Source organism: Erpetoichthys calabaricus, chromosome 1, assembly GCF_900747795.2.
Source record: "Erpetoichthys calabaricus chromosome 1, fErpCal1.3, whole genome shotgun sequence".
NCBI lineage: Eukaryota > Metazoa > Chordata > Cladistia > Polypteriformes > Polypteridae > Erpetoichthys > Erpetoichthys calabaricus.
The window spans coordinates 76,385,632-76,403,108 of NC_041394.2; the positions used below are offsets into that span (position 1 = coordinate 76,385,632).

The 17,477-nt window shown below is 36.3% G+C and overlaps 1 protein-coding gene across 9 annotated transcripts in view; it reads right to left on the reverse strand.

Moving 5' to 3' along the window:
• plcb3 (phospholipase C, beta 3 (phosphatidylinositol-specific)) overlaps positions 1–17,477 on the reverse strand; it is a 357,037-nt gene that overhangs the window by 82,622 nt on the left and 256,938 nt on the right. For 6 of the 9 annotated variants that reach the window (XM_051920110.1, XM_051920112.1, XM_051920121.1 and 3 more), the window contains exons 6-14: positions 17,254–17,307; positions 15,953–16,025; positions 15,649–15,749; positions 12,686–12,852; positions 12,418–12,564; positions 12,069–12,226; positions 1,510–1,592; positions 1,194–1,278; positions 831–1,008 (exon numbers count right to left, since the gene is read on the reverse strand). In XM_051920110.1, the coding sequence (XP_051776070.1) occupies positions 831–1,008; positions 1,194–1,278; positions 1,510–1,592; positions 12,069–12,226; positions 12,418–12,564; positions 12,686–12,852; positions 15,649–15,749; positions 15,953–16,025; positions 17,254–17,307 (1,046 nt within the window). The remainder of the gene's footprint in view (positions 1–830; positions 1,009–1,193; positions 1,279–1,509; positions 1,593–12,068; positions 12,227–12,417; positions 12,565–12,685; positions 12,853–15,648; positions 15,750–15,952; positions 16,026–17,253; positions 17,308–17,477) is intronic. The other 3 variants (XM_051920124.1, XM_028802363.2, XM_051920136.1) reach the window with 1 other exon arrangement.

Consider the following 17,477-nt stretch of genomic DNA (forward strand, 5'->3'; position numbering starts at 1 on the left):
TGATACAAGGTTCAGACCAAGCTTTCAAGATCCAAAAATTCAATTGATTAGGTTACACTACTCATTAAAATCCACATTACCAGTCAATTTTCAACTTGTACATAGTACCTGCACATTTCTATACAACATTTTTACTTTGCGCTCTCCCCCACCATAACCTATCGTCAAGGGGATGATGAGTGAAAGCTTTAGATACATCAAAAATTTAAATCTCTGGTTTTTGATGGATCTTGATTTTTTTGGGTTCCCTGTTTTTGAAAACATTGATATCGCAATGATGGGTGTCTGCCTCTGTGTGTGTGTGTATGTGGGTACGTCACCGTTTCTTCAGGAAAGTGTAGAGCTAAAACGGCTGGATGGAAAAATAAACTCGAAACTTTAGCCTGAAATGAAATGATGATGTGTGGAATAGTTTTCAGCTAAACAGTGCAAGAGAAAGAGGCACATTAGAGGAACCCGCAAATACAGTAATTCTGGAATTAATTATGAATTCTTCTCGTCAATTGCTATCGTAATGACCTATTTTATGATCAGAAAGATCAGCATCAAAGTCGTAAATTATTACTGAAATGTTATAGAATAGTTCAGGTAACTAGGTTCCTAATGTGCAAAGCCCACTGATGCTCACATCCAAATTTTTATTTTTATGTTTAAGCCACCAATTTTGTATATGTGTTTCAAATTCCAAAAACAGATCAACAAAAGCTAGAAACTATCTTATATAAAACTGTGGGATTTTTAGCCATACAGTAAGCTGTTACTGTGAGGTTTCATGACTCTGTTATATTAAGTAACCAAAACTACACAACCAACCAAACTGAGACATATACCATTACCAGGGGATAGCTGTTCAGAAATGCTGGATGTGTCACTATGGTTAGAACTCTGTCCCACCAAACGACGCTTGACACTGCCCTCCTGTATATGGTGTGGATGTTTCTTCTTATTCTTGATAAGGATTTTCCCCAGTAAATCATGAGGGCTAGGAAGAGGCTGACCTGGAACTAACTATAATGAAAATTTAACATTGACAGAATCATAATTTGCTAAAAATTTTTAAGAGAGAAAAAAAAAAAAACACAAAAACGAATGCTTTTATCTTTCTATTCAGAAAATTGGTGGGTTTCATTGATTAAAAATAAGGTCTAAGAAATTAAAATTCTAAATGCTGACACTTGTTAAAAGTTACTTACAGGATACTTGTCAAGGGGATCTATAAGGAGAGCATCTCCAAAAATATTCCTGCAGTATTCTGCCATCTTAGCTTGTTGTTTAGATCTGAAAAAATAATGATGAAATAACTCAACCAGGTTAACAAATCTACAGCTTCATACCTTTTTCTTATTATTTTTTTTTTTTAAACTTGCTGAGCTTGGTCTTTGGTTTCTTTTACTGGACATTCAGCATCATTACCTAGATGGGTGACTCTAGGACTAACAACCAAAATTACAAAATTTTCAAGTGGTCATGTACAATGGTGTAAATTAAAGAAAAAGACAATATACTTACGAATCAACATGATTTTCAAAGGACAAAATGACAGGGTAGAGAGATGTTTTAAATGCACTCTCTGCTATGGCTTCAATCACTTCCTAAATGAGCAATACATAAACAAATCATAGTCACCAAAACAGTAAGAAAAAAATAATAGATTTGAAAATGTTATTATTGATATAACATTTTGATATTCTAATACATGACAGTGTAAATAAAAAAAAACAAACATTAGAAACTAAGTAAACCATTAATAAAAACTCAACAATACATTGAAAAAGACTTTTATTATCTCCATATCTGCTACAGTATACAAATGTATAATTGTGTCACATTAAAATCTCAAAACAATTAAAGCTTCTAAGAAAAACTAGACTATTTTTTGGTTTAATATATTTATCTTTTCTCTTAAGCTCTAGTACTTCATAACCTGAAAGATCCTTTAACAAAAACAGGTTTAAATGCAAGGAATGGTGAAAATTCTGTAATAAAGCTTTCTAAACGCAATGAGAGACATCAGTCCCTACTATTCACTGAATCAATTAATTAATAAAATGTACTGACTGTATTTAACTGGGTAATGATGTGTATCAGCATAGGGTAAAACTCTCATGAGGAATGCAGTGCAAATTAGTAATGAACATAGACCATCTCTTGTCTTGATTCACAAAAAATAATCCTGAACTCAATACCACTAAAACTACTGAATCATACATAGCAGAATTCCACAGACCCGAATCTGCACTCCCACAATATGCAACAGAAAGCTGGGAGGCAAACATCATAACCATCACAAAGGATGTGCAGCAACAACAAACATACTTCTGGTATAATCTAAGAAACCTTAATATTGCTCAGCCCCCCTTGTACAATCAATGTGTTACCACAATCTCCATCATTACCTGTTTTGTCTCTGGAAAAAAACAAAAAAAAATGACATCTTTGCTGTTTACTATGAATGTTGCCTTTCATGGAATTAACTGTTAATAATATTTTAGCAAAAAATGCCCATATTTTGCACATTTCAATCATACGAGTGGATATCGGACATGTGGATTTTGCAACACAACTTATGGGAATTTTTTTTTCTCTTTTTCCATTAACGTTTTTCACATCGTTTGCCATTGTGCAAAATTAGTTACACCCAGGCACCATTGAGTTTAAATATTCATGATGTACTTTTTCTACAAAAATTTGAGATACATTTTCTTGTCCACCACTACAAACTACATAGGGTAAGTAACATTTAAAAAAAAAAATACTGAGTTTGGGTAAAGAAATTCCTTTAATCAGTTGACAGTAAGGTATATCAAGAAAAAAAGAGCATGAAGTCTGAAGTAGTGAGCACAGAAACCCTGTATGTTACTGATGCAGTCTAGTAAAATATATAGTACAGTAATTACATATCGTTTTACTTTTTCTTGGTGATAGATATATAAAAATATATATAAAAATAAAACTGTACTGTATTGTCTAGAATTTGTTACATAATCGACTGAATGTTATTGGTAAGGCTTGTGGACAATAGCACAGTATTAGGAGGTGAGGTGGGGGGCCCAAAAGGTATTTGCAGGGGTCCTGTTCCCCTAACTCCTGTGAATCGCAAAAGAGAATTGTATGTATACAGTATGTGTATGTATATAAATAAATATATAAAACCTCCTATTCAATGAAGCACTGTACCCATCACTTCCAACAACTCCCATCTAGGTCATGTCATTTGTCAGAAACTTCAATCCAGCACATCGTTCAAGTCCATCACAACTAAAACTAGCAGGCCTACGTATATTCGGTTGTGTGTGTATACAAGCATTGCATCTTGATTGACCAAATTTCAGTTTCACATGAAGTATAAATATAGCCGTAGCTGGAAAAAAGAAAGTATCAAGAAGCTTCATGAGATGCCCACCACATCAATTTTTATGGATTCAGTATTTGGAAACAGAACAGTTTTCAGTTTTTTAATTCCTGTATAAATAATTTATTAAAATAAAAAAACAGTATATTAACTGTCTAATGACACATACAGTAATGTACACATGTGTAAACAATGGAACTGGAAACAGAAATAGGATAACATCTGAACTATAGCCCAGCCTCCTGAGTTAAAATCCCAAGCCTGCTGACTGTCTTTATAAAGCTTGGTTATGACTACAATGGTTTTCCTCATTATAGTTTAGTTTTCTTAATCCCCAAAGATGTACTGTATATTAGGTTAACTGTCAATTCCGAATTGGCACTGTACGAGTGTGAGAATGAGTATGTGCTTAAGCAAGTATATACTTAAGACTAATACTTTCATGATAGGCTCTGGCCCCCACTAAGCTTAATTGGATTTAGCAGGCTTAAAAATATGTCTTCTACATTTATTAATACAATATATTTAGATATAAAACATTCTTTTCTCAATTAGTGACTGACAGCCCAAATACAAAACATATAACCTCATCTTATTAGGAAACACCCACAGCTAAGGTGAGGTAATGCATCAGTGTGTACTGTGTACCATAGCTAATCCATCTAAATCTTAATGTACTGACTATTAGGTGTAACAGACAGGCATATTTTTGAGTATATGAAAGTGATTTCAGCTTTAACTTCAGTCAAAAAAAAATAATAATAATAAATTGCAATATACTGGAGCACTGAATCACAACACTAGATATTATAAATCACTAAAATCACAGTATTATCATATCAAGACCAAAATATATTGATATCATATTGTGATGCCCCTTGAAATCACCATCACTACTAAGTAGTCTCTATCATAATGAAAGTGCAGACAAACTACAAAAACCTTACCAAGATAAAACCCTGCCCTGTGCCAAGACAGTGACAGCTTGAGACAGAGCAGTTGAGCAGAAGTTGACTTTTGTTGGTCGGTGGCAGATGTTTTAAACTTCTACTTTAAAAATTCTAGTCAAAAAGTCCAATGAAATAATTACTTCTACCTTATTTATTCTCACAAACTATAAAGAGCATTAGTGTGAAATATTAAAACACACTGTGTCCAAATATATACTGCATTTGTATCTACTTATGTATAGGATAAATTGGTATAGAATACTGTATATGGAATACATAGGTGGATACAAATATCCAACCAGATCTGCAAGGCTAATTTCAATTAAACTTGCGGGATGTACAGAATATATGCTGGGACCACTAAAAATATTCTCACCTGTCTTCTGCCTGTTCTTGGTTTAATGCCAGAAATTCTTAAAGTTGTGAATTTCCCCATAAGAAAAGCACTGAGGAAGATTTTAAAATTCACTGAAAAATAAACTAATTGACATACAGACACAAAGTTTTCAGAAGTGATGGGCACATTCATTCTCAATATAACAATGAAGTGTGGTCTATTTGGTTGCTTCAAGTTTGCTTCATTGTTGGTTTGTTATTTCCCCATAAGAAAATCATTAAAAAATTTTCAAAATATGGTACTGTTGTTGATATTTCAAAGAAGCTTTCATATAGCTGGCATGTTATTTAGATATATTTACCAGGGTAGAACTCCTGGATTTGACATGAACTTCTCTTCCCAAAAGAAAAGCATACGGAATATGTAATCAATCTTAGAAGTTCAGGCATTCTTCTATGGTACACGAATTAAAGGTATCCTCAATCATTTGATAACATATGGCACACATATTGTCCTGAGATTGACTCTAGTTGAAAATATCTGTTGGCATGCTATCTCCCATAAGAAGATCATTGGAAATGTTTTCAGAACACATTGTAGTTCTTGGAATGTTTAGCATGCAGAAAAAAACACTTTCTTTACATTTGACAATATACTACTAAGTTGTAATACATTTTACTTGTACTAACCAGCCTATAATGGAGGAATGTATATTGAATATGACAAAGTATTAATTTGATATATTACAATTTAACTCTATTGCTCTGTTTCCCATTACATAAGCAAAATAATATATATATTTTTTTATTTACTTTATAGTCATTGAAACCATATAACAAGGAGTGCACTGCTGAACAAAATTGTGTTTCTCCAGGCTCAATGTACAAACACAAACAAAAAGACAAATGCATGTTATACAAGCAACAGATGGACATAATAGACAGCATTAATGGATGAAATATTTGTATAATCCAATAGACACATTGGTTAATAGTTCTACAGTGTATAAGTGACGAAAAACATTAACATAATTCATAGGCATAACAGCATTTTTGGAGATATGAGATTCCAAATATATGTGTTCAGTCTGTGTGTGCATATGTTCAGGAATTTAACAGTTCCAATAGGTAGCATGTTGTTTGTTGTTAGAGGGAGATGAATAGTCTGATAGCCTGTGGGAAAAAACTCCTGCTGCATACTGCAGAAGTGTTTCCCAGAAGGCAAAAGTTTGAACAGTCCATGGGCTGGGTGGGTGAAGTCTTTTACTAGCTTGGTGGCTGTTTTAATCCAGCGGGACAAGTACAGATCTTGTTTAGATGTGAGGGTGGTTCGAATGATTTCCTCTGTCATCCTCACCATTGTCTGGAGGGACTTCTGATCTGAAACAATGCAGCTGCCATACCAGACTGTGAAGCAGCTGGTCAAGATGCTCTCTGTAGAATGTTGTGAGGACAGGAGGGGGAGCGTTTACTCTCCTGATCCATTGCATGAAGTGAAGGCGCTGCTGTGCCTTCTTGACAAGGGAGGTGGTGTTTGTGGTCAATGTCAGGTCATCTGTGATGTGCACCCTAAGGAATTTCTTCCTGACCCCAAAGTGTTGCCATGGATTACATGCAGAGTATGCACCTTGTGTTTTCTTCTGAAGTCAACAATGATGTCATATATCTTGTTGACATTCAGTGACAGGTTGTTGTTCTCACACCAGATAAGTTAAATTCTACTCTATAGGCAGAGTCATCATCATTGCTGATGAGACCCACCACCGTTCTGTCATCTGCAAATTTGATGATATGACTCAAGTTACGCCTGGCACAACAGTCATGAGTCATCAAAATGAACAATAGAGAACTAGCCCTGGGTAAAAATATCGATTTTCTGATTAATCGTTATTTTTCATTTAAATGATTTGATATTAATTCTTAGTCTCAAGATCGATCTTACAAATTCCTATCCTGCTTAATTGATATATATAGATTTTTGCTTATCTTCGTTTTTGCTATCCAATCCAGTACATGTTGCTAATGTGCATGTTAAGGCTTTCTACGGAAAAAGCACATCGCATAGAATAAGAAGGGTCTGGCTACAGGTAGGATAGCATAAAATGGTGTGTCCTCCTCCACTGAAATCAGCAACTTGGACACTTAAAGCAGATGTGTAGACTTCCCATGGATTCAAACGGTTCATCGGTAAAGAAAAACTGGTTAAAAGCAAAGCAATATGCAAGCTGTGCAGCTCAGAAGTACTGTTGTAACACAACAAATCTGAGAAATCATTTATCCTGATGTCACCCATAAATGTACAGTGATCCCTCGCTATATCGCGCTTCGCCTTTCGCGGCTTCACTCTATCGCGGATTTTATATGTAAGCATATTTAAATATATATCGCGGATTTTTTGCTGGTTCGTGGATTTCTGCGGACAATGGGTCTTTTAATTTCTGGTGCATGCTTCCTCAGTTGGTTTGCCCAGTTGATTTCATACAAGGGACGCTATTGGCAGATGGCTGAGAAGAAGCCCAACTTACTTTTCTCTCTCTCTCGCGCTGACTTTCTCTGATCCTGACGTAGGGGGATTGAGCAGGGGGGCTGTTCGCACACCCAGACGATACGGACGCTCGTCTAAAAATGCTGAAAGATTATCTTCACGTTGCTACCTTCTGTGCAGCTGCTTCCTGAAGCGACATGCTGCACGGTGCTTCGCATACTTAAAAGCTCGAAGGGCACGTATTGATTTTTGCTTGTTTGTTTTTCTCTGTCTCTCTCTCTCTTTGTCTGCTCCTGACGGAGGGGGTGTGAGCTGCCGCCTTCAACAGCTTTGTGCCGCAGTGCTTCGCATACTTAAAAGCAAAACAGCCCTATTGATTTGTTTGCTTTCCTCTGTCTTTCTGACATTCTGTGCTCCTGACGCGCACTCCTTTGAAGAGGAAGATATGTTTGCATTCTTTTAATTGTGAGACAGAACTGTCATCTCTGTCTTGTCATGGAGCACAGTTTAAACTTTTGAAAAAGAGACAAATGTTTGTTTGCAGTGTTTGAATAACGTTCCTGTCTCTCTACAACCTCCTGTGTTTCTGCGCAAATCTGTGACCCAAGCATGACAATATAAAAATAACCATATAAACATATGGTTTCTACTTCGCGGATTTTCTTATTTCGCGGGTGGCTCTGGAACGCAACCCCCGTGATGGAGGAGGGATTACTGTAATCTTAATCAACATCCAAATGAGTAGAGCCTAAACAATCTACACTGGAGATGGTGGGTAGCTCCAACCTACTCTTTAATTTGCCTCGTGCCCAAAAAATAACAATCTCTGTCAGTTTTTATCTGTAAAGATTTGAGGCCCCACACTGTTGTTGAAAATGAGGGCTTTTGACAAATTGTACAGGTGTTCGAACTGAAGTATGCTCTACCAACCAGAAAGCAAATGAGTGAAGTTACTGCACCTAGGCTTTATGAAAATCTTAAGCAAAGCATCACCATATCTCTCAAATCAGTGGAGCTAGTAGCCCTAATCTGTGACAGCTGAACATCCAGGGCAGCAGATTCCTACATGACAGATCACATTAGAGACAACAGGGCAACTGTGGAGGATGTGTTGCAGACAAGTACACTGTATGCCAGTTACTTCGGGAGCAACCTCGCTGTCTATACAGTATGCAGAACTGCTGAGATGGCTGGCTGTTGTTCCAAAAACCTTTGTAGCATTTCTAATGCACTGGGCCAATGTGTGAGCACATCAGTCACAAGTTTGTGTGTTGGCAAGTCGCTTTGCACCGGCGAAGTACTGCTTTTAAATTTTTATTAAGAAGAAAAGAAAACCTTTTAAAATTGAGGGAAAATATACCAATAACAGTTTGTTAAGGATCTGTTTTTTTGTGAAGCTGCCTTCACTCGAGTGATCACTTCGAGCTGACTTGCTGGCTAACCATAAGCGTTACCTGGTAGGTAACCACCCATACAATCAGATTGTGAATCAGACTACGAATGCCGTGAATGTAATTACCCCGATCTACATGCTGTCAAATAAACGAACCACACGCGTGGCGAAATTTTAGGGGCTTCGCCTCTAGCACTGACGTCCGAGGTTCGATTCCTGTAAGGGAGTGAAGTGAGTGGGTGGTTACCTACCAGGTAACGCTTATGGTTGGCCAGCAAGTCAGGTAACATCAGCCACGGTGCCTTCAGTTGTGAGAAGCAGATCATAGAATGGATGAAAATAGTTTACTGTCAAATAATGCAAAGAGTACGCGACACGTCTTTCCCCCTTATTCTTGGCTCATCAGGTGTACACACTCACTGCACTCGCTTACGGTAATCGAACCTCGGACGTCAGCGCTAGAGGGGCTTCGCAGCGGTGAAGTATTGCTTTTAAATTTTAATTAAGAAGAAAAGAAAACCTTTTTAAATTAAGTCTTAAAAAGAGGTGTAAAGATATTGACAATAAGCTATGCAAACCCACCAAGACATGCAATCGTTTAAATCAAGGCGCGAGTCGAAAAACACCATCCCATAATATTAGTTAACGATTAACACATTTCTATATGTATTGTAAGCATACAATACAACTGATAATATGTTGCGCTTATTTATCTGGTGTACTGACATTTTTGCGCGTTTAACGGCTGAAATCTAACGTGGTTTGTGCCCTTCAGAATGAAAAGAGTTTGCATTTACCTTTTTAATAAAAGGCGAGCTTTTAAGCCTGAGAAATCACCCCGTAAATGCACACGTTTAATTGCACATGTGTTAATATGTATGCTTACACAGTATTAAAAGACACTCAACAATTACACAGTATTAAAAGACACTCAACAATTAATGTCATTTACCTTTGTTCCCGCGTTTGACTTGTGCTGTAAATCTCTTCCTCGTTTTCAATTCACGTGATTACGTAGGAGGCGTAATACGTGATGACGCAATACGTGACTCCGCCTCCTCCATTACAGTATATGGACAAAAAACAGGTTCCAGTTATGACCATTACGCGTAGAATTTCGAAATGAAACCTGCCTAACTTTTGTAAGTAAGCTGTAAGGAATGAGCCTGCCAAATTTCAGCCTTCTACCTACACGGGAAGTTGGAGAATTAGTGATGAGTGAGTCAGTCAAACAGGTTCCAGTTATGACCATTACGCGTAGAATTTCGAAATGAAACCTGCCTAACTTTTGTAAGTAAGCTGTAAGGAATGAGCCTGCCAAATTTCAGCCTTCTACCTACACGGGAAGTTGGAGAATTAGTGATGAGTGAGTCAGTCAAACAGGTTCCAGTTATGACCATTACGCGTAGAATTTCGAAATGAAACCTGCCTAACTTTTGTAAGTAAGCTGTAAGGAATGAGCCTGCCAAATTTCAGCCTTCTACCTACACGGGAAGTTGGAGAATTAGTGATGAGTGAGTGAGTCAGTCAGTCAGTCAGTCAGTCAGTCAGTCAGTCAGTCAGTCAGTCAGTCAGTCAGTCAGTGAGGGCTTTGCCTTTTATTAGTATAGATTCATAACACATGAATTGGTTATTGAATACCATTTACTATTTAAGAAACAATATTTGATTATTTTACAATAATATTATTCACAAGATGTTATAGAGGTTTTATAATGTAGATGCCATTAAATTCTATTAAAACAAGAAGCCCCCCATAATATGTGTGGACTCTGTGTGGCAATACATATGTTAGTTAAATTATGCAAAAAAGTTTTTATTTTCTTCTGTTTTAAAGAGCAATGATATTTTGTTCCACATTTCCAAATACTGATGTTAACTGTTCATGACTAATCAAGAACTTCTTCTTAAATGTCATTCCATGCTTATGCATATGCTATAAAGTCACTATGTACACACCCTTCAGATAAAGTATTACTGAAATTTGTCATGCTGTCTATACATGGTTAAATAATCTCTAAAAAAAGCCACCATTTCAAATATATCTACGCACACTAATTAAGTCAAGATAAAATCGATGTCGAATCGGGGTATCAGTGCCAATACCCATCTCTACTCAGCACACAGCCCTGAGGGACCCCAGTATTCATGGTGATGGTCTCAGTGATTTTTTTTTTCAAACATACTGTCTGGGGTCTGTCTGTGAGGAAGTCCAATGTCCAGTTACGGGATTTGGCCTAGTTGGTCAAGTTTTCTTACCAAGTCCTGAGGGTTAACTATATTAAAAGCAGGGCTAAAGTCAATAAAAAGCAGCCAAATATAACTTTTCTTATTCTCCAGATGACCATGGTCAGATGTAGTGTTGCCAATATGGCATCATCGGTGGATCGGTTAGGGCAATGAACTGATTCGAACATTGCAGGGAGTTTGGATGTCATACAGTCCTTGAACAGCTTTTCAAAGCACATCATCACAATGGGGGTGAGTGCTACAGTGCAAAAGTCATTAAGTGTTGATGCTGGTGACTTCTTTGGCACTGGCATGATAGTAGTGGCCTTGAAGCACAGAGATACAATGGCTTGTCTCATGGAGGTATTATAAATGTCTATAAGAACGTGCATCAGTTGGTCAGCACATTCTCCAAGTACACAGCCTGGTATGTTGTCAGGAATCAAAGCTTTCCGTGGGTTGACACTGCACAGTGTCCTCTGAACATCAGCTAGGTCAAGACATTAGTGCTTCATCGTCTAGGCTGGAAGGGTCTTTCATTGTTGTTTTACTCTTTTCTTCAAACTGGCTGAAGTAAGTGTTAAGTGCACTGAGGAAATCAATATTGTCATCACAGAGTGGTAGAAGAGACCTGTAGTCTGTGATTGACTGTATAACTTGCTGCAAGAGCATACTACATATATATATATATATATATATATATATATTATAACAAGCAGCTTTATTAACACTGACAACAACGGCAGAGGATTATAGTATTATGTAAGCATTCCCCTTGCATATATCAGAAATGAGAGAAAAGTTGTTAAAAAAATTTTTAGAACATTTCAAGTGCAACACACACTCAGGAATGCTAACAGCAGTAATCAAATAACGTCTGTGCTTGAAGAATGCAAGCAACCCCCACCCGGTATGTATACACAGTGTATATGATCTTACGCAAAGCACTTGCAAAGCTATAAACTATTACAGCCTGGATGTCGTACACGTCTAGCTCTACAGGCCTCATTTACCAGTTACATTTTCTGTGACTGTGTAATTCTGTAACTGGTGAAAAGTATTTTGAACATGACCAATCAAATTTTTGACATAAAATGTATTTGTAGAGAGTGGATGAATCTATAATTAAGAATATTATTAATCCTGAATATTAAATGTACAGTATAACTCATCTGTTAGTTGACACATTGAACTGCCATTTGAAACCAAAGATATATGAACCTCAGGCTGTAGTGCTCTCTTTAACTGAGATTTGGACATTCCACCAATAACAAATCATGCAATATCTCTAAATATACATATAATAAACAAAAAAAACATTACTTTGAAAGGAATTTCAGTTGTCATTGTGAAGCCATGAGTGATAAAAGGCTCTTCATCATTAGGTCTACCCTTCCAACAGTCAAGCTCAATACAGCGACACCCAGTCAGGAGGACTTGCCGGTATATCTCCACTGAAGACAGCCCTGTCAGCTGACCAGCTGGTAAAGACACACATGCAATGCACCATCAAATAAAGAACAAACAAGTTGCTTTTAGCTATAATGCATCAAAAAGCTAATACCATAATTTAACAGTTGTTAAACTGAAGAAGCTACCAACAGGGCAACTATCAAGAATTCTGACAATATTAACATATTTTGGTAATTTATCAGTGCTTTGAGTAGTTTACCAGTAAGGTAGGTGTTGTGCGAGGAGTTGATGAAGTAGTGACTGAGAGGTTGCGTCATGTCATCACTGAGGTCAAGTTTTTCTAATGGAACGATATAGTTTTCATCCGCACCAAGGTAGCAACTGAAGCCCTCAACTGACAGTTGATCTGTAAAAATAAGACAGATTTTTTTTTCTAACTACACAAAGGCAAAATCAACTTTTCTTTCTGTCTCTTAACCATGTATCAAGTATCAAATAACCAAATATCATATGCCACTCTGCCATACCCTTTTCCACAAAGTTTGTGTTGGGCTCATACTTGGCAATGAGCTGACGAATTTGTTCTTTCTTGAGTGGTGGATACAACACCTCATTTAGCCTTGAATCTCTCTGCTTCTGGTTAATGAAGTGTATTATTTGTTCCATGGTCAGGTATGGTTTACCTTTGGCCCCTCTGAAACAAGACATCATTACAAATAAGAATTTTTAATTGGCTTTCTTGGTTTGGTAAAAGTAAATTAATTATTTTATTTACTGTAAACAAAGTAATGAATAAGGCCAAACAATAGAATCACTGTTTTCATTACATAAAATACTCCTATTACACATAATGTAATAAAGCAGTGATATAAACACATGTGCTTAATCCTCCATTCTTAGTCAAGCATTAAGAAATTAGTTACACTAATGTTTTCAATGGTACAGGTGATAAAGACAATTACGTCAAACGACTTCAAAGTGAGCACTGAAATTCTTCTAATAATGTGCTGTATTTGTCAAACCATCTAGAATTATACATTTAAATTAAAGAATGTAATGACATTTTGAGAACTCAAATTTAATAACCTATACCAGAGGTCCACACAACACTACAGCTAACATTTGACTTGATTCTGATGAGATCACCTTCCTTTAAAACAAGTTGTGTTCATCTCTTCTTCCTCCTGCACTCTTTAGAATCAGCTCTCTGAAACCTAAAGCCTGATGAGCCACTCCCTCTTTGGAGAGCTGAAAGCTGACAATCATCTTCTCTTTGGAGGGGCTGAAAGATGACAATCTGTTCTGTTTGTAACTGAAAACCAAACCATCAGTTCAGTGTGGAGCAAACAGCTCAACCTTTCTTTGTTTTAGAAGCTACTCTCTATAGAGCTTTGAAGCTGGATGCCTTGCACGACCTCTACGATCCACTCTGCCAAACCAAGCTCTGTGCCAGTGACTGAACCCTATCTCAGAAGACTGAGAAGCAGCATCAGAGCACACCACTAACAAAGGTATCGTAAAACTGCTTATTTGTGCCAAGATAATGTAAAACTCTAAATAGCAAGTAAGCAGCCAAATCTAAAGAGTAATATGAGTCAAATAATTCAAATTTCAAATGTAACAAACTCCTGATGCTTTAATTGTCCAAAGCATTCCCTCCCTCAGTCTTATATTGTAGTATTTTAAACAAGCTTTTGTTGTGTTGTTTACAAAGTATCTTACATGAGTGGTCAGACCTTATTATTGCTTTAGTATTAATCCAGAATTAGAAAATTAACTGAACTGATGTTACCTGTAGTCAGTTAATCTTAACTATTCAAATACTGTATATGACATTTGTGCTTTTACTACATTTGCCACATTTTATGGTAAGGTATGGTATACTTGTGAACATTACTTTGCTTTCAAAAACAAAACATATGACACAAATTTAGGGTTTGCATGTTTGTATTCAGCAATGATTACGCTGTTTTGTCTGTCTCTGCGATTATGCATTTCTATTAACACAATACATGTTGCATCAAAAGGGAGATTTGCTTTGTGGTTCGAAGCATGGATGGACTAAATAAATTTTATTATGATATTAACAAATGGTACATCTCATTTCATCGCCCATGCAGACAAGCCAAAAGAGACACTTCATTTGAAACTTGCCTCAGTTTTTATTTTGCTGCCAACTATTGTTGGCATTGCCCGTGTGCATGTTTCCTCCCACGTCCCACAGTTCTATATGCATAATTTTGAATGTATCCAAGGTTTCCCCCATGACACAGAACTGTATACACTGGTTCTGTATCATGGGGAAACCTTGACACAGAAAACGAATGGATGCTTGGATGGACATCTGTAGACGTGCTAATTACAGTTAGAGAATGAATGCAAAGCCTCCATTCCTTCATTGGGGCCGTGTAGGAAACTGCATAAAGAAGTGATTAATGTCGCCATTGCCACTCTTAAAAATCTGTAACACTAAAAGTTGAAGGATAACATCTCACAACTGATCAGTCAGATCACTGAGCTCTCAAAGCTCATATGAATCTATTTCTTTACTAACTCAGCAATTGAGTGCTAAAATTCTCCTGCCAAAAACACAAAGCACAACACACATGACTTATGCTACTTTTCTTCTCAATATCTGTACTCCCTCTATATTACTGATACTGTAAGAAAACAAACATCATTACGTATTTGGAAGTTTGCTATCGACTTGGTAACAACGTATTGATTGGCTTGTGACATCACTACTTTATACTATACTATGTGAATTTCCCATTGGGATTAATAAAGTATCTATCTATCTATCTATCTATCTATCTATCTATCTATCTATCTATCTATCTATCTATCTATCTATCTATCTATCTATCTATACACAGTAAAGCATACAATATGGTACCCTAATGACAGTGTATAAGGAAACCGATTAATTCTCTTAAATCTATCACCTTGCATAGGAAACCACAGATGACAGAATTTAAAAAAAGGAATGCTCCCAACATCCAAAATGAAGAAACATATGGTTCCTTAATAATAACACCAGTTAGGCAGCTTTATAATTTTATAAACAAAAGATTAACCCTGCAAATATAAAGGATGTTTTCATCTAAGATTATTGTTTCTTGTAATTTCACAGTGTTCAGAAAACCTGATAAACTAACCAACCAAAACTAATCATTATCACATCATAACAAAAATCATTTTCTGTCTATAATTGCTTCCATTGCTCAATTGTTTCCCGTTTTTATGATTCTAAAACCAAATACATACTGTATATTTTGATGTTACTGCACAAAAAAAAACTTTTATATGCAGAAAATGTGTTGGTTTAGGTAACTTTGTGAAATGTAGACGTTAACTGGCCTTCAACTACTTCAAATACCTCATTCCACTATGTTTTAAACTAGCAAATATGTCTCTTTGAAGAAACATGCAAGACTTCAAATTGCTGATATATATAGAAAGAAATGAAAAGTTATAAAAATATACTCACAGCTCTTGAAGGACCTTATCAATATCTGGTCGCAGGCAAAGCTTGTTCAGAAACCTTTGGAACATATCCCAAGTAAACTCATCTGGTTTAATGGAATCATTCTATTACAAAAAAATTATATGTATAACTACAAAGCCATCCATAGTTTACACAAGTCTGATTATTCTTGCATTGGCACAGTATACAACACAATTAATCACCAAGGCATTTTTCTTTTCGAATGTTACATAGACACTACATATCATTCATCTTACTAAGCATACTTTTTTTTCTTGTAGGCAACTAATTTATACAAATAACTTACCCTGTTATACTGAAACCCATAGGACTCAAGGGCACTCTCCACTCTTTTTCTGTCTGGGAACATTTTTAAAATACTGCAGGTAAACAGAAAAAAAAAAGTTTTAAATGAGAACAAAATGTAAAATTCTTTTCAACACACCAAGCTAGTTTGTTTTAGAATCATCACAACCACACTCATAAAGCACATAATTATCACCACCATAACTGTCAAGGACATTCATAACAGAAGAGCCATTATATAATAATATACAGTATACTAGTCAAAGTATGACTCCACTTAGCTCATCAACACAAAATTATAAACAGTCTTTCTCAAAACTGAATTACAAATAGATCAGAGGATATGAAGCTTCTCACAACACACATAGGTAAGCTTCTTGCCAATTAAAATGTATGGGTCTTAGACTTCTTAACTCTTTAAAGACTTTAAATTTAAATAACTGAAAAACTCATGTATGCTGTAGAATACTTTTATAAAAGACATAAACATCCAAGGACATTAAGTCTGATGGTGAAAAGATGGAAAGTATTTCATCCTCAATTAAGATTAACCATAGTTGGAATGAACTGTAAATATTACAACAGGCTACTAGAGAAAAGGGGGCATAGGACTGGAAAACCAAAGAAAAATGGCCTGGCTGAGACCCCTCAGAAAAATAGAAGTCACACTGATAACTGAGGAGCCCCCTCCCCACACATACCCCACATAAATAAATTGATAAACTTCTAGTCACTTAAATGAAAAAGCAGTCTTTAGAGACTGGTAGAACGGCAGAAGAATATCCCCAGGGAATAAAGTGGTAGCAAAGGGTTTATGCCTGAATCCCATCGGTTTGTCATGCAGATGAAGACAAATGCCTTGCCTGGCAGTCACCAAGGTGCTTGGCACTTTAGAAGGCTCAGGAGAGTAGGAATATCTGGGGCTATTTCAGGGAGCTTTGGTAGAATAGCCCATCATTTTCAACTGGACTTCAAAGGCTACTGTCTACTAGTGGCACAATGTTATTAAAATCAGACAAATGCAGAGAATGAGAGGGAGGACAGTATTTTGGCCATGAGACACCATGTTTTTAATTGGTGGGTTAGTGGCTGAGGTACAAATAGTCAGAGCTCGGACACTTTACCTTTAGGCCCAGTTGTGCAGCTAGAGCTCATTTTTCATTGGTTTGTTTGACATATTGTGTTCTCTCTGTCTCTTTGACTACACACCTCTCTTGTGTGTTTTAAAAACAGTCATTTGAGGCAATCTTTAATCTTGAGCACATGATTGTAATGGTCATAATATTTAATGTGCAAACTTACTTTTTAACTGGGATTTTCATATCCGGGTTCACCTGTAGCTTTAGTTTTACGTGTCTGCAAGAATATGGGAAATTTCAAATAAAAATTAACATAGTACAGGCAATAATGTATAACATATCTGAGAGCATTCAGATGTTTCTGATGCAATAATCAAATCCAAAACACAGAAAACAGAAGTAAAACACAATGCTATATTGTGAAATATTTTTAACAAAAATCACTAA